A 17767-nucleotide genomic window follows, 5' to 3' on the forward strand; every position below is an offset into this window, starting at 1 on the left:
TTCCAGGGATGGTGACTCCACCACCTCCCTGGGCAGCCTCTTCCCATGCCCCATCTTTCTGGGAAAACATTTCTCCTGATGTCCAGCATAAACTTCCCCTGGTGCAGCTTAAGGTTGTGTCCCCTTGTCCTGTCACTGCTCCTGGCAGCACCTCCTGTCAGGGACTTGTGGAGAACCAGAAGGTGCCCCCTGAGCCTCCTCCAGCCTGAGGCTTCCCAGCTCCAGATGGGATTGGGGGTCTGGGAGGAGCAGGAACACCCTGGGTGCTCTGTGATCCGTGCACAATAACCTTCCCTGTGAGCTCAACATTTCTGCCATAAATGCATTTGCTAAAACCCCACTGAGATCCTGCACCAAACACCCCTGAGATGTCCCCAGGGGTTGTTGCTAAAAACCCACTGAGATCCTCCACCAACTGCCCCTGAGATGTCCCCAGCTGGTGTTCCTAAAACCCCAAATGCCCCCGAGATGTCCCCAGATGCCCCCGAGATGCCCCCAGGTGGTGTTCCTAAAACCCCACTGAGATCCTGCCACCAAAGGGCCCCGAGATGTGCCCAGGTGGTGTCCCTGAAACCCCAAACACCCCCGAGATGTCCCCAGGTGGTGTTCCTAAACCTCAAACACCCCCGAGATGTCCCCAGGTGGTGCTCCTAAAACCCCTCTGAGAACCTGCCACCAGCTGCCCCCAAGATGTCCCCAGATGGTGTTCCTAAACCTCAAACACCCCCGAGATGTCCCCAGGTGGTGCTCCTAAAAGCCTAAACACCCCCAAGATGCCCCCAAACCCCCCAAGATGTCCCCAGGTGGTGCTCCTTAACCCCAAACCCCCCCGAGATGCCCCCAAAGCCCCCCTAGATGCCCCCAAGCCCCCCTCCCGAGGCGTCCCCCATGTGCTGCAGCCCCTTGTCCCCGCAGGCCGGGCGCGGCGGGCCCGGGAGCAGAATGCGAGCATGGCTGGCCTGCCGCACATCCCGGGCCCCGAGAACCTGCGCCCCTTCACGCCCGCCTCGCTGGCCGCCATCGAGCAGCGCATGGCCGAGGCCGAGGCGCTCCGCATAAAGAGGCAGCAGGTGGAGATGCCCGAGGAGGAGGAGGAGCTCAAGCCCAGCAGTGACCTGGAAGCCGGCAAGAACTTGCCCCTCATCTATGGTGACCCACCCCTGGAGCTCATCGGGACCCCGCTGGAGGACCTCGACCCTTTCTACAAGGACAAGAAGGTGAGGGACGGAGCTTTGCCCGTGGTGGGTGTTTTGCGGAGAGAGCTAAAAACTCCACAACTTTGTGAAAGTTGTAAAGCCAGTATGTTTATTATTACAGTGCCAGACACACGTGGAGATTACTCTCTTTAAAAGGCATGTGTACTTCTGGGAACTTCAGGTCCCTTTTTATCTTCTTCTCAAATCCATATGCATACAATTTCACAATAGGTTCATATAGATTAATTTTTATGAATTTTGCATGACATTTGCTGCTTGTTCTTCTTTATCAGAAAGAATTCTTAGGTCAGGTTGACCTGCTCTCACAGCAGTCTCTTTGTCTCTTTTTATCACTCTTTGTCTCTCCTCCTTTATCTCTCTCTTTCACTGAATTATCTTCTTTGAGCTTAGGCTTTGCAGTCAGGCTACATAGCTATGTTTTCTAACCACAGACTCAAAGATGTACATTTCACCTAAATCAAAATGGATTTCTACTCTGGAGAATTTCTACTCTGTCTCATAGGCTTGGCCTTAGGGGTAAGTCCCGAGCAAAAGACCCAAGCAGGGACCTCATGTGCTTACCTGAGCCCACTCTGGTGATCCACTATTGGTTTCTCTGGGTCTGGATTGAAGGCATTTGAGATGGTAGTTCATGTCCAGACTCAGGTGTTTATTATTTATCAGTAAAACAGTCTCACTGCTGTGAGGTGGGCAGCTTTTCATTAGAAGGTACAAAATGGCCAACAATCTCTCGTTACAAGGTCTTTTAAGACTAAACTATCCAATTAAGAGCTGACACCTAGATTATTTTCCTTTTTAACCCAATAACTGATCCCAATGTGGACTTCTCTGCCCAATTACAAAATGCCACCCAAACCCATGAAGAAGAAGGAAGAAGAAGCATGAAGAAGAAACCCAGGACAACACCCTGTGCCCTCCATCTTGCTTCCATCCACTACACACTAAAAACCCCAAAACCTCAGTTTCTCACCAAGTGATGCACCTACACTACTCTCTAAAATCCATTTTACACTTTTGTGGATTCCAGTCTATCTTGAAGTCTGGGAAACTTTCTCCATGAATGAGGGTCAAAATCAGTGCTCCCCTGGGGGTCAGGGCACCCCAGAGCAGACAGAGAAATATTCCCAGTGCCCTGGGTTTCCACAATCCACCACCCCAGACTGCTGTGGTTGCCTCTCTTCCAAAGCATAGAGCATCTCCAAGCCTTTGGAGCTCCAAACGTGCAGAGGGATCTCCCCTCCAAGGGCAGCCCTTGGTCCGTGGTGTTTGGGGGGTGTAGAAGGACTAACCCCCCTCCCCTCTTTTCTCCACAGACATTCATAGTCCTCAACAAGGGCAAGTCCATCTTCCGCTTCTCGGCCACCCCTGCCCTCTACATGCTGGGGCCCTTCAACCCCATCCGCAGAGGAGCCATCAAAGTCCTCATCCATTCATATCCTTGGTCTCTGGGATGCTGCTCCATGGCCAGCTGAAACCCCAGTGCTCAGAGTCCAAACAGCCCCAGGAGACGGGCAAGTGAAGGGGTTGATGATGGGGTGGTGTGGAAAGCTCTTGGGTCCCCAGCACAAGCAGGACCTGCTGCCCAGAGCTTTACCCCAAGGAACAGGTCCTTGATGGGCACCTTGAAGGCACCAAAACCTTGTTCTGGTTGGAAGGTATCAGTTTGGATGGAGAAAGGAAAAAGCCCAAGGGGTGAAGCTTCCTAGGGAGAGGATGAAGGGCTTTGAGGTCTGGGGAGATTTGGAAAGGAAGGGAAATGTTCATGGGTCAGATCTGGTCCCACTGGGAAGGGGGTGAGCAGGGGAGCTCCAAGGAGGCTTTGGGAGAGGGAAGCAGAGGAATCAGGACAGAGAGGGAAAGGCAGGAAAGGAGCCCAAGAGCACGAGGGGCATTGCAGGGTGGGTGGAAGTGATCACAGCAGAGCTCTGGTGGAAGTGGGGATCATGGCCATGAGGGAGGAAGAAAAGAGGGAGGTTTTGCAGAAGACGGGCTAAGCCTAAGAGTTAGAGCTTTCTAGAAAGAGATGAAGGTTTTTGAGGACTGAAGAGACTATGAAGGGAAGGGAAAGCTGTATCCAAAGGTGATGAAGAGGAAAGAGCACAGGGGACAGAAAGGGAGGAAGGGCCAGCACCACAGAGCTGGGAAGGAAGGAAGGAAAAGAGCAAAAAGAAAGGAAAGGGGCTGGGACCATATAGGGAAGCAAAGAGGAAAAGAGGGAAGTATGAGCACAGGACTGAGGCAGGAGAGCATCAGGAGAAGCAGGGCAGGGTGAGGGACCAAGGTGGCAGCCAGGACAAGAGGAACAGGGACACTTGTCTTCCTGACTGTGAGAAGGGGGGATCCAGGCACCATCAGAGCATTTGCCCTTGACCAGGTTTTAAATTATTCAGCATGTTCATCATGATCACCATTTTAACCAACTGCGTGTTTATGACGATGAGCAACCCCCCGGCGTGGTCCAAGAACGTGGAGTGAGTCCTGAGACCTCCCCTGACCACGGGGACAGCCCAGCCTGGCAATGTCCCTCAGGAGGGACAAGACCAAGGCTGAGGGGGGAGGTGGGGATCCAGGCACCCTTCAGCACAGGGGAGGTGCTGGTGGCCCTCAGAAGGGATGTCCACACTCTCCATAGGGCATTGAAGAGTGAAAATGTTTCAGAGCTGCCCAAATTCTGGCAGGGTCCCCATGACTGGAGAGCCCTGAAGAGCAGGTTGGGCTGGGCTGGGTCAGCACTGTCAGTCTGGAGAGGCTGAGCTGATCCACCTGTCCAGGGACTGTGGACAACCCAGGGGAGGGGGGAAATCCAGCATTTTCTGCTGTGATTCTGCACAGTCAGGCCTCAGCAGGGAACATGGGGGTGGTGGGACATCAGCAGGGACAGAGGTGTTGCAGAATGGTCACCAGAGGGGTTGGTACCTCGAGATGTCCCAGCCCACCTTACAAGGTGAGGTGAAAACCTCTCCAAGTGCTGAAGCACCCCAAAGACCCATCAGCCCCCAGAGTCAGCTCCTCAGGATATTCCCCCTGGGAGGGCTGGGCAAACCTTGAACCTGGGCAAGTGTGTCCCAGGTGACCAGTCCCGTTTCAGATACGCCTTCACTGGGATCTACACCTTCGAGTCTCTCATCAAGATCCTGTCCAGAGGCTTCTGCATCGACGACTTCACATTCCTGCGTGACCCGTGGAACTGGCTGGACTTCATGGTCATCTCCATGGCGTGAGTCCTGTGGGATGGGGAGGAACGAGGAGTGCTCTGGGCAGAGCCCCTGCAGCTCCTCCCTCTCCTGTCCCACAGCTACATCACCGAGTTCGTGGACCTGGGGAACATCTCTGCTCTCAGGACCTTCCGTGTCCTCCGTGCCTTGAAAACCATCACGGTGATACCAGGTGGGACTTAGAGGAGGGGCCTGCCCTCCGTGCCTTCCCCTGAGCTCAGGTGTTCCCACCGTTCCCAGCAATTCCTGGTTCTTTGGGCAGCTCCAAGAGAAAACAGAGAAAATGAGGTATTCCATAAATTTTCCATGTAAATTCAGCTTTTGGGCCAGGTCCTGCTGATTTTACATCTTGAGATCAGCTGCACTCATCTGGCAGGCCTGAAGAGGTAGATGTGATGTTTTTAATGTTCCTTGGAGATGAATTAAGGGAATTTGTGCTCCCAGTGGATTTATGGGTTTGATAAACCAAATCTTTCCATGTTTGAAGCTATGGACTCAGCTTTGTGCCAATTGTTGGCTGTCTGGTGCTGAAGCTGAGATATTTAACAGGTTTAACATCACCCAAAACATCCAGATTCATGTGAGGAGCACCTTATCAAATCCCTCTGATTGCTGATTTCCAAATTTGATACCATTTCAACACCTGGTGCAAGCACAGAAATCTGAAGCATGAGATTGAACTGAAAATGACAATTCCTTGTGGTGAATAAATCCTTGTGGTGTCCCTGCAGGCTCCAGAACATGAGGGTTCACATTTGAATGTTTTTTTCCTTCATCAAACAGGCTAAAAATTACATTGAGAAAAATGTAAACTGCTGCTTCTTTCTGGAATGACATCCCCAAGGGCTCTGCAGAAATAGCAATGGCAAAAATAAGCTGGTTTGGAACATCTGACCTTGGTCAGGCCCTTGGAGAACAGGATTTTACTTAAATAATTTGGGGAATGATGACCTGACAAGAGGGCAGGGCTAAAAATCATTTCCTTGGAGAATTTCTCCATGTGAGAAAGCTCTGGGCTCAGAGAAGCTCTAAAGATGAACATTGGGGTGTCCCAGCATTGTCCATCATCCATGTAGACCTTGGCTGACAGAAACTCCATCCTCCACAGAAAAACCCCACTGAGGATCTGTGGATGAGCCTCCTTGGGGAGGGATCAGTGACGTTGTGGGGAGAGATGAGTTAATCCAGGTGCAGGTGTCACTTTGTCACCTTCACTGGGGCACACCAGGGATTTTCCAGCTTGAAGGGATCAGGATGAGGGGTCTGGCAGGGCTCTCAACCACCCAGGTGTGACCGTGTTCACAGGAGTCCAAGGATGAGGGAAGAGACGAGGATCTGACTCCATGTTTCCGAAGGCTGATTCATTATTTTATGATATATTAAAACTATACTAAAAGAATTGAAGAAAGGATTTCATCAGAAGGCTAGATAAGAATAGCAAAAGAAGGAATGATAACAAAGGCTTGTGTCTGGGACAGAGAGTCCGAGCCAGCTGACTGTGATTGGCCATTAATTAGAAACAACCACATGAGCCCAATCCCAGATGCACCTGTTGCATTCCACAGCAGCAGATAACCATTGGTTACATTTTGTTCCTGAGGCCTCTCAGCTTCTCAGGAGGAAAAATCCTAAGGAAAGGATTTTTCATAAAACGTGTCTGTGACACCCAAAGACAGCAGTTAGGCCATGGAGGCTTTTCTGGAGCTGGGAGAGGTGCACAGCATCGAACAGCTGGGCCAGCAAAGAGCTTCTCCATGTCCCACCCTGAAGTGCTTCACTCCACTGGCTTGGTACCAAAAAATGCCAGATTTAGGGTAAAAAAAAGAAAATGCTAAGGAATTGATGGCTGCCAGGCTGGGGTGGGCTTTGGTTTGGATATCCCAAGGTTGGGATGGGGAAGTCACCAGCACCAACCCCAGGGTGACAGCCGTGTGTGGGGGCAGAGTTGGGCTGTGATGTGAGCACAGAGCTGGGGGCTCACTCAGGGATGACAGCCAGCACCTTCTGGGGACCCCACAAATTAACCAAGGAGCAGTCAGCTCAGTGGTGGTGCCTCCCCCAGGGCTGAAGACCATCGTGGGGGCCCTGATCCAGTCGGTGAAGAAGCTCTCAGACGTGATGATCCTCACGGTTTTCTGCCTGAGCGTCTTCGCCCTCATCGGCCTCCAGCTCTTCATGGGCAACCTGCGGCAGAAGTGTGTGCGCTGGCCTCCCCCCAACAGCACCTTCCTGCAGGATCTGGGGCTGGACAACGACACCTCGGCCAACTCCACCTTCTACGACTTCATGGATGACTTCACCGGGAACTTCACTGGGAACTTCACTGGCAACTTCACCGGGAACTTCACCGGGAGCACCTTTGACTTTGAGGCCTACATCAGCGATGAAGGTAAAGCTCCTCTACCTCCCTCTCCTCTAACCTCCACCCTGGTTTGCTCCTCAGTTTCCTGCTCCTCCTGGCCATGCCAAGCTTTGCTGACAGGGACCTTCCTGCCCAGGCTGGTGGGTGAAACAGGCTGTGCACCCTCACCAAAGGGACAGATGGGACCAAATCCCCCTGGACAGGACAATGGGGTCCACTTGGGCAAGCTGAGCTCTTCCAGGAAGGTTTCACAACAGGAAGGTTGGGATGAACCAGAGTCTCCACCTCTCTCACTTGCTGGTCAGGGCCAATGTGTCATTGGGGAGGTTACAGTAGGGAGACCAAACCCTTTGAGTTCCACCTGCTCCTCTGGAAAACCAGAGGAAAAACACTGGAAAACCAGAGGAAAATATGCAGGAATGACACTTTGAAGCCACTTTTCCCTATCTGGATCCTTCTATAGTGCCCAATGAACCCTTTATGCAACACCACAAAAGCCACAGGAGGGCAGGGAGAGACAAAGGGAGGGAGAGGTGGGACCAGCACAGCTCCTCAGGAAGGTCTACCTTTCTCCTTTCTTACCCCTTCTTTGAAAATTTTGCCCAAAGTTTGGTGGGTTTTTTGTTTGTTCTTCAGTTTTGAGGTTTTAGACTCCATGAAAATATAAAAATCTAGCAAATCTGCCTGGTAGAGCTGCAGGGTGCCCCAGATGGATGGCCCACATCTCATTCAGGACACTCAGCAGAGCTCAGAAGGCCGGGCTGGGTCTCAGCTGAGCTGCTTGGCCCAACAATCAGCTCCAGCATTCATTACAGGCAGGTTTTGGGAGGGAACAAGTTCCATCCATAGGATCTGATGAGCTCCAAGCAAAGAGCAGCTGCCCAAGGCCACGACAGCAGCTGCTGGGGCCAGCCCAAACCCTGGAATTGCACAGATAGGGTATTTCCACCTGAGCCCCCACAGGATAAAGAGAAACTCCATGGCAAGAAGGCAGGCAGGGCCAGGGAGGACCCAGGAAGGCCCAGAATCCTGGGGGGGGCTGTGCTGGGTGATGTCCAGGACTGGATCCAGCTGCCCTCTGCCACATCCAGGTGTGGGTGTCTGCAGGTGCTCCTGTGTCCCTGTGGTGTCCCTGCTTGGCAGCTCCTGTGGAGCCCTCAGGAAGAGCTGTAAGGACCCTTGGGGTCCCCACCAGCCATGGGAGCAGCAGGAGAAGCTGCAGCCATGGAGAAGGAGCATTTCCCTGGGTTTTCCTGGGACTCCTGCCATGCCCCATGCTTGGTGCTTCCTGCCAATGCCCTGATTTCCCAGGAAAACAGCCCAGCTCTGATCCTTGGACCTCGTGTTAACCCATTCTCCAGGTGGCCAGGCCCTGGCCAGATCCAGAGGGATTTCCAGGCTTGGGAGGACCTGGTTGGATTGATGACACAATCCCAGGAGCTCCCTGAGAAAGAGCCAAGACAAGCAACAAAGTCAACAGAGAGTAGATAATCACGTGCCTGACTGGGATTCAAGGAATTTCCATGACAGCAAGTTGCACCCAAGAGTTTGAAAACCAATGTTTGTGCTTATTTATTTATTTATTCATTCATTCATTTTTATTTCTTGCTCTTTCCCCACCTGCAAAGCCAATTACTACTTCCTGGAGGGAGCCCTGGATGCCCTGCTCTGCGGGAACAGCAGCGATGCTGGGTGGGTGAGACCCCCTCCCCTGCACCCCTGGGAGGGCACAGGACGCTGGCACAGCCCGTGGGACCCCTGGTGCTTGGGATGGGGCTGGGAATGGGGCCCTGCAGGGGAACAGTCCAGGAATCCCAGTGGATCAGCTTGGGGAGCACCCTGAGGGTATCAGCTGGATCATCCCAATGGTACCAGCTCGAGGGTACCAGTGTGGGCATCACAGCTGTGTCAGCTTCAGCTGGAATCAGTTCAGGCACCCCAAATTTATATTATTTAAAATGAAATAGTACATATCTATTAGTAGTAATGGGATGAGATTAAGGTATTTTCATTAATTTTTTGCCTTAATTCACTGTAATCGATTTTTTTGTGTGTGACAGGGAAACTAATTTTATTATCAGTTAAAGAAGAAAGAAGAAAGAAAGAAAGAAGAAAGAAAGAAAGAAAGAAAGAAAGAAAGAAAGAAAGAAAGAAAGAAAGAAAGAAAGAAAGAAAGAAAGAAAGAAAGAAAGAAAGAAAGAAATCCCCAACAAAACACCTCTCCCAAAGAAATCCCCAAACCCTTAACACCTCAGTGTACAACCCAATCCCAAGCAAAATGTGTTTTCCCACTTTAAATAAATATGTATACTCACAGCCTGAGGGGTCTCAGTGTGAGCCTCCTGCCTGTGTCAGCTTTGGGGGGCATCAGCTCTCACACAGGGGCAGGGGCTGCCAGCCCAGGTGTCCCACCTGTCTCATGCTGGAGGGGAGGGTCCCCCCCTGCACCCCCTCCCTTAGGAATGATTTTGGCTGCGGGGCTGTGCCAGGCTCTCACCCCTGCTGCCCCCCTGGCAGGAAGTGCCCCGAGGGCTACGAGTGCATGAAGGCCGGCAGGAACCCCAACTATGGCTACACCAGCTACGACACCTTCAGCTGGGCCTTCCTGGCCCTCTTCCGCCTCATGACCCAGGACTTCTGGGAGAACCTCTTCCAGCTGGTAGGCACCACCCCTCCACCCCTGTGCCAGCCTTCCTCTGTCTCTGTGCTGCCCCTGAGGTGAAAAGTCACTGACTGGATCCTTCTGTGGTTTGTGGACCCAGCCAGGATCAGCAGTGGTGGGGATGGTCCCATTTACTGCTTCCCTAGCATGGAAGACACTGTATTTCAGTGCAGTGTATTTCCCAGGGTGCTGCCAGCTCTAGCATGGAAATCAGGGATTTATGAGATTGTCCAGAGCACCTCTGGCTCGAGCTGAGGGACAGGATAAGGAGGAGAAGCCAGGTCACTTGTCCCCTCCTTGGGTTGTCCTCTAGAGAGACACCACAAAACCCCAGCTGAGCCCAGCTCCAGAGGCTGGCCAGGTAAAAGGGATCCTACACCTGAGGCTCCCCCTGTCCTCTGAAGGTTTGCCCAGATGATCAGAGTCAGAAAAGGACCCTGCTGTCCTGAAGGTGAGCCCTGAGAAGGTGGGGGCTGAGCAAAGTGAGTCAATGAAATATTGGTCCCACCTCCATCACTCGCAGCCCTCAGGAACCTTGGGAACCAAGACTTCTCTCTGCCTCCCACCAGTCCCAGCCCAGTGCCAGGGCCTGCAGGAAGGTCCACTGGGCAATGACCAACCCTTGGAGAAGACAGGGGCAAAATATTTCCCTCCTACCACAACCAGGAGGGTGTCCCAGGGCAGCACCTTCTTTTGGGAGTGTCACCAAAGTAACATGGTGACATCCCTGCCACCTCTTCCCACAGACTCTGCGGGCAGCAGGGAAAACCTACATGATCTTCTTCGTGGTGGTCATCTTCCTGGGCTCCTTCTACCTCATCAACCTCATCCTGGCCGTGGTGGCCATGGCTTATGCTGAGCAGAACGATGCCACCATGCTGGAGGAGCAGCAGAAGGAGGAGGAATTCCAGCAGCTCATGGAGCAGCTGAAGAAGCAGCAAGAGGAGCAGGAAAGGCTGGTGAGTTGGAAGAGTGGAGGCCAAAATGAGGGGTCTTGGGGATAGGAAGAGGAAATGGAGGTAGCAACAAGCATGGTGTAAAATCCAAATAAAAACTCCATTTGGTCCATAGGAAGTAGAGAAAAAATGGAGCAACTATTTCGGGTATCACATCTGAATCAGAAAACTGAGATACTATCATGGGTGGGGACAAAAAAGGTTGAAAAGATCAAATTTCCGCATCCAAATCCCAGCCCAGGGTGTACTGGAGGCAGCAGAGGGGAGCAGCACAGGGATGTTTGAGAGGAGGAGGAGGTGAGGGACATAAAAGGCCTCAGAAGTTCCAGAGGATCTCCTGCAGCACATCAGGAAGGCTGGCAGGAGCCCGGCTCGGTGTCACCAGGGCACAAAGGAGCACTCAGGGAAGATGGGGCAGCTCAGCTTAGTGTATCAGCAAACCCCGGGCTTTGGAGGCACAACCAAGGGCTCGAGACACCCTGAGCCTCACCAGGGAGCTCCTGGTGTCCTTGTGGGAGCCAAGGAAACTGGAATGGTGGAAGCGTCCATGCTCATTGCAGGAGGGTTGGAAACTAAGGGTCTTTCTGGTCCTTTCCCACCCAAACCACCCTGGGATCCAATGAACACCAGGTGGGAGGGGACCTCCAGGATCATCTGTTCCAGCCCTGCTTGGCCAAAGCACAGCCTGGACAGGAGATGTCCCGTTGTGGTGCCAAGATTTTACCTTCACCCCTTTGCCATCCTTGGGAATGTTTTCAGTACAACATCCCTATAAAAACATGGCCAAAAGCTCTGGTGCTGCAGTCCAGCCATTTTCCAGCTCTAACCATCCTTTTGGTCCGTGCTAGCATCATCCACAGGAAACATCCCTGAAAATCTCTTTGGGCAGGTCACCACCTCCCTCATGTGTAGAGAGACACAAACCAATGTTTGACTCTCTCCAAAGCCTCTTATCTCTCTTCTCTTATCTGTCCAGAGCTACAGCATCCCCTGGGAAGTGGTCTGCTCCCCTCTGGCTGCTGCTGTTTGCAGGAAGGGTCTGAGCCAGCCCTGCCCAAGGGTCAGGCTGGTGCTGAGGCCCCTTTCCTGAGCACATCCACCAGGGACGTGCCCAAAGGCTTTGTTAAGGGATGTCTTCCTTTAGAGTCACACAGAAAAAGCAAAAAGACAGAGGGAATTAAGCTGAGAGTGAGGGCAAAGCACCTACAAGAAATGGGGGCTTGGATCTATTTCATATCCTGAGATTAAAGGTGGAATATGTCCTGGATTTCAGCAACGTGCTCTGAGAACAGAGAATTTCCCAGTCCACTGTGGCATCCTCAGTGCTATGAGAGGGTGTAATAAACTACAAATTTTAATAGCACTGTTGAAAAGGAAAAAAAAAAGGAGAAAAAAAGACTTTTTTTTTTTAATGCAATGGAAATGTGACAATGCAACATTTAGTGCAAGTGCAAAAATCCTGGAGGTCACATTTCAGCAAGAGCCTTGAGGATTTTGGCTTCTTTGCCATTTTGGAAGACAGCTCATTGCAAAGGGCAAAGTTTCCCACTTGAAGAACCAAGGTTTGCTCAGTTTTATCCTTAGGAATTATTGTCCCTGACCAAACATGAACAGACCTAACTCAGCTGTGGAGAGCTGAGTGGAGAGGGTGCAAGGGAAAGGGAAAGAGAAAACTGTAATTTGTGTAATTTTGTGTAAAACTGCAATTCTTCTTTATTTGTGGTAATAGAAGTGGATAGAGGTGGTGTTGTAGTGGTAGGTCGGTAGTTTTGGTGGTTATAAAATGGTGTTTGTTGTATTGGGTATGTTTGGTATTGAGGGTTGTTATTTTGTTGTATGGTAACTTTTTGTAGGGAAAAGGAAAAAGGAAAGGAGGAGGAGGAGGGGAAGGAGAAGGGAGAAAGAAGGAGAAGGAAGAAGAGGGGGGAAAGGGAAAAGGAAAAGGAAAGGAAAGGCTTGGAAATCCAGGACGGCTTGGGTTGGGATGGACATGGAAGCTCATCCAGTCCCTCCTGCCATGGGACACCTCCCACTACCCCAGGTTCCTCCAAGCCTCCTCCATCCACCACTTCCAGGGAGGGAAGGAATTTTCCCAGCCCCTGGAGCCCCCAGCCACGGTGGGATGTCCCCATGGCTGTGGGCACAGGGGTGACAGGGTTGTGCAGTTGCAGGAGCGCTCATCCAGCAGCAATTCCCTGCCCAGCAGCGTGGCCGGGAAGGGGCACGACTCCGACCTCAACAGTGACCAGGACAAGGCCAAGGACTGCAACGGGCAGGTGGTGCCCAAGATCACCCTGCAGAGATCTGACACCGTGGTTGATGTAGGTGCCAGCCCTGCCCCTGCCATCCCTGAGGGTGCCCACCCCACTGAGGGGCCAGGCTTGTGCCCACCTCGCCGTGGGTTGGGTCCTACAAGCCTTTTTGGGGTGCCCACCTTGCACTCAGAGGTCTCTCCAGACCATTCCCTGTTTTCGGCCTGCTCTGCCTTTCAGAGCATGGAATAACTCTTCATCCCTCCCTCCTCTCCTCCCAGTTCAACTCCACCCATGAGCTGGAGAAGCCAGACCTCAACCACCTCACTGTGGGCAACCAGGATGGGCCTGGGCTGGAGAAGAGGGTGGGAAGTGCCATCAGTGTCATCTCCAATGCTGTGGAAGGTATGTCCCACAGGGTGAGGGTCAGTGCTGGAGAGCCTGGGTTGGTGAGAGTGGCTGTCCCAAATTCCCAGCCCCACACAAGGGATGGCTCCAGCCCTGGGGTCTCCATATGGGGTCAGTGATGCTCAAGCCAGATGTTTCATCCCAGCTCACTGGGATGATGCCTGGAGGCAATAATCCAATATCTCACACAAATCAATGGGATTGCAGCTGGTCAGAGGAGTTTCCAGAGCCAACTGGGAACTGCTGAGCAGCTTCCCAGGAGCTACAGTGTCAGCTTCAGCAAAAAGCACCATGAACTCAGCAGTCCATGTCCCCTGTCCCCCCAAGAACAGGCAGGAAACCCCCTGGTCAGCCCAGAGCAGTGCCCTTGGGTGTCCTGGCAATCTCAGGGGTGGCAGGGACACCTCAAATCCTGCCCAGGGGCTGGGAGCAGGATTGGATCCACAGTTCCCTGGCTGATTTGCCTTTCCATCCCTCTCCAGTTTGAAGCCAGCTCTGCATCATCTCCATGCCTGGGCATGGGAAGGATCCTCCTTTTAGCCCCTGTATTTTTTGGGTGCCACAATACAAAAAAGATCTAAAAGATCTAAAGCTTTTTAAAATGTCCGGAGGAGGGCTAAGAAGATGATGAAGGATGTGGAGGAGCCACATGAGGAGTGGCTGAGGTCACTTGGTTTGTTCAGCTGCAGAAGAGGAGCCTGAGGTCAGACCTCAAGGGGCAGCTCTGATCTCTGCTCCCTGTGACCAAGGACAGGACAAGGGAACGAGCGTGCCAGGGGGATTTGGGATGGATACTGGGAAAGGTTCTTCCCCAGAGGGTGCTGGCACTGCCCAGGCTCCCCAGGGAATGGTCCCAGCCCTGAGGCTGCCAGAGCTCCAGGAGGGTTTGGACAGAGCTGCCAGGGATGCCCAGGGGGGGGATTGTTGGGGGGTCTGGAGCTGGATCAATGATCCCTGTGTGTGTCTTCCAGCTCAGGCTGTTCCATGATATTGAAATCATAGATCATCCAGAGCTGGTCCAGGGCCCCAGGAGAAGTTCTCCTGAGGGTCAGCACTTGCCCACCCAGGTGAGGACACGATAATCCCATACTTTTCCTTTCCCACCCTCAGAGCTGGAAGAAGCTCACCAGAAATGCCCACCCTGGTGGTACAAATTTGCCCACACATTCCTGGTCTGGAATTGCTGCCGTCCCTGGGTGAAGCTGAAGGAGTTTGTCAAGCTGGTGGTGATGGACCCCTTTGTGGACCTGGGCATCACCATCTGCATCGTGCTCAACACTCTCTTCATGGCCATGGAGCACTACCCCATGACAGAGGAGTTCGAGAACGTGCTGACCGTGGGGAACCTGGTAGGGAGCTCCATCCTCCCCTTCAAACCCCCACCCCAGAGGGCAGATCCCCCCCTGCTGCTGTGTGACACATCCCAGGGCTCTGCCCACAGCATCCTAGTGCAGGGCTGGGCTCTGGGATGGCCCAAGGGCACTGATGGGGTTGGGATCCACCATCCCCTGCTCCCCTCCTGCTGCATCCTGAGCCACCCTCTGCACCACAGCCCTGGGTGACACCACAGTGTCCCCACAGAAATGTTGGGTGGCCACAGGGCAGAGCAGAGGGTGTTCAGATTGTGGGAACAAACAGGTTGAGCAGGAAGCAGCAATGCAGCATTAAAATTTATAATAATCAGGGGTTTTTCCAGTGGAATCATTGCAAATCTCAGCTGTCCTGATTTTATAGGTGCATTTAGTGGCTGCTCCTGCTTGGAGCTGGTGGCAAATGTCTGTGGTGGTTCTTGGTTCTTCACTGGGGTCAGCTAAAGGTGGTTGTGTTTGTAGGTGTCTCAGTGTCACAGACATGTTTTATGGAAAATCCTTTCCTTAGGATGTTTTCTCCTGAGAAGCTGAGAGGCCTCAGGAACAAAATGTAACCAATGGTTATCTGCTGCTGTGGAATGCAACAGGTGCATCTGGGATTGGGCTCATGTGGTTGTTTCTAATTAATGGTCAATCACAGTCCAGCTGTCCAGACTGTCTTGATCAGTCACAAGGCTTTGTTATCATTCCTTTTCTATTCTTATCTAGCCTTCTGATGAAATCCTTTCTTCTATCCTTTTAGTATAGCTTTAATATAATATATATCATAAGATAATAAATCAAGCCTTCTGAAAGATTGAGTCAACATTCTCGTCTCTTCCCTCATCCTGGGACCCCTGTGAACACCACCACATCTCAGGATGAGGGAAGAGATGAGAATCTTGACTTTATATTTTAGAAGGCTTATTTATTATTTTATGATATATATTATATTAAAAGAAAATTATATACTAAAACTATACTAAAAGAATAGTAGAAAGAATTTTATCAGAAGGTTAGCAAAGAAAAGAATGGAATGAATAATAAAATCTTGTGACTGCTCACAGCCTCGAGACAGCTGGTTGTCATTGGTCATCAAGTAAAAGCAATTTCACATGCTGGGTAGACAATTCTCTAAGTCACATCCTAAAGTAGTAAAACATGGAGAAGCTGAAGCTTCCCAGCTTCTCAGGAGAAAAGATCCTGTGGCAAAAGGACCTTTCATAAAATATGTCTATGACAAATGTCTCTGAGCTGGATGGATCTGCTGGTGGGACAAGCCCGGAGCCCCGTGGCAGGAGTGGAAATGCTCTGAGGATGGGAGCGCTCCCATCCCCTGGGCTGCCCCAGCACCTGCGGGGCTCTGGAGCGCAGCCCCGGAATGATGGACGCCGCTGTGTGTCCCGGCGGGCGGCACCGGCTCTGGTTTCATTCAGGAAATACAAGGGGATTAATGGGCCGGGGCTCAAGGCACGGCCGGGCTCGGGCGGCTCCAGGGCTTCCTGCGAGCCAGGAGCGGATCCCCGGGATGATCTGCCGGGGAAGGGCCAGGTGGGGATGGAGCAGAGGGAGGAGACCCCCCTGTGCCCCCTGGGCTGCCCCACATCCCCTCCCGTGCCCGGGGGGAGCTGCCTGTCCCACCCCAGGGTGTGCAGGACAGGGCAGGGCCAGCTGGGACCGGCAGGACGGGGGATGTTTGTGACCATGCTGGGGACACGTGGGGACAATCCCAGGGCATACTGGAACAGGACGGGGGATGTTTGTGGCCATGTAAAGGACACGTGGGACAATCCCCTGGGACACTGGAGCAGGACAGGGGATGTTTGTGGCCATGCTGGGGACACGTGGGGACAATCCCCCGAGACACTGGAGCATGACAGGGGATGTTTGTGGCCATGCTGGGGACACGTGGGGACAATCCCAGGGGATACTGGAACAGGATGGGGAATGTTTGTGGCCATGTAAAGGACACGTGGGACAATCCCAGGGGATACTGGAACAGGACGGGGGATGTTTGTGGCCATGCTGGGGACACGTGGGGACAATCCCCTGGGACACTGGAGCAGGACAGGGGATGTTTGTGGCCATGTAAAGGACATGTGGGGACAATCCCCTGGGACACTGGAGCAGGACAGGGGATGTTTGTGGCCATGCAAGCGATATATGGGGACATCCCCCAGGATGCAGGAGCCTCCCTGCTGCTCCTCCCTGCTCTGTGATGGACAGACGTGTCCCAAAACCATCTGTCACCAGGCCCTCTGCACGTGCTGTGCCATGGAATGGCAGCAGGGATGGCGACTGTCACCTGGCTGAGCCCTGTCTGCAGTGACACAATGCTGCAGGTGCTGCTGTGGTCCTAGGAAAGGAGCAATGTGTAAAACCCAGCTCAGCTCTCCCAGGGCTCAGGGAGGGACAGGGGCCTCCCAGCAGCAGCCCAGTTCCCAGTGCTGGGCAGCTGTGATTAGCCAGTCATTCCAAAGGTGTCTCCTTGCCAAGGAAATTTTATTTTTAATTTTCAGCTGTCAGCACTCACCTTTGTGTCCCTCCAGACGAATCAGTCACCAGTATTCCCAGTCTGCCCACCCCACTGGGCAGCACCTGGGGAGCTTGTTCCCAGCTGGGACTGGCCCTAACAGGGTGAAATGCTTTGGGAATACCCCAAAAAAGAGGGATGGTGCCCCACCCCACCCCACAGCTCAGCGCTGGTGTATGAACAAGTGGTCAAGGGTGCTGCTTCCCACAGGTCTTCACAGGGATCTTCACAGCAGAGATGGTCCTAAAGCTCATTGCTCTGGATCCCTACGAGTATTTCCAGCAGGGCTGGAACATCTTTGACAGCTTCATCGTCACCCTGAGCCTGGTGGAGCTGGGCCTGGCCAATGTGCAGGGGCTCTCCGTGCTCCGTTCCTTCCGCCTGGTACGTGCTGGGGACACCTGGGCGGTGACAGGGACAGGATGGCTTGTCCAGCCTCCTTCATGGTGGGGGCTCAGCTTGGGGGGGCCCAACTTGGCCCCTGTTAAAGACAAGACTTAGTTAAATATTCAGGGAAGTTAAATATTCAGGGAGTCAGAGCAGGTGTGGTCTCGGGGCTTCTGCTGGTCACAGTGACCCCAAGATGTCTTAGAAAGTCTCTTTTCCCAGCCTGGCAGTCAAAGGAGTCAGAACTCTTCAGTTCTCATTCTCAAGCTTGTTTATTGTTTCTTATCTATAAAATTCTTTCTCTGGCCTGCCAAGGTCTGTTCAGCAGGTCAGACAGAGGCACACTGGTGTTATCTTTTTATACTAAAAACTATGTGTACAATATTTACCATAACTTCCCAATACCTATCACCTATGTTAGACAGT

At 52.5% G+C, this 17767-nt stretch overlaps 1 protein-coding gene across 1 annotated transcript in view; it reads left to right on the forward strand.

The window, feature by feature from the left end:
* Window positions 1–937: 937 nt before the first annotated feature.
* SCN4A (sodium voltage-gated channel alpha subunit 4) overlaps window positions 938–17767 on the forward strand; it is a 39648-nt gene continuing 22818 nt past the window's right edge. The window contains exons 1-13 of the mRNA XM_036399097.2: window positions 938–1217; window positions 2531–2649; window positions 3599–3688; window positions 4306–4434; window positions 4513–4604; window positions 6495–6821; window positions 8423–8486; window positions 9312–9453; window positions 10203–10415; window positions 12578–12733; window positions 12946–13069; window positions 14183–14421; window positions 17165–17338. Of these exons, the coding sequence (XP_036254990.1) occupies window positions 951–1217; window positions 2531–2649; window positions 3599–3688; window positions 4306–4434; window positions 4513–4604; window positions 6495–6821; window positions 8423–8486; window positions 9312–9453; window positions 10203–10415; window positions 12578–12733; window positions 12946–13069; window positions 14183–14421; window positions 17165–17338 (2136 nt within the window). The 5' untranslated portion in view covers window positions 938–950. The remainder of the gene's footprint in view (window positions 1218–2530; window positions 2650–3598; window positions 3689–4305; window positions 4435–4512; window positions 4605–6494; window positions 6822–8422; window positions 8487–9311; window positions 9454–10202; window positions 10416–12577; window positions 12734–12945; window positions 13070–14182; window positions 14422–17164; window positions 17339–17767) is intronic.

The sequence above is a fragment of the Molothrus ater genome, chromosome 27 (assembly GCF_012460135.2).
Source record: "Molothrus ater isolate BHLD 08-10-18 breed brown headed cowbird chromosome 27, BPBGC_Mater_1.1, whole genome shotgun sequence".
NCBI classification, from domain to species: Eukaryota; Metazoa; Chordata; class Aves; order Passeriformes; family Icteridae; genus Molothrus; species Molothrus ater.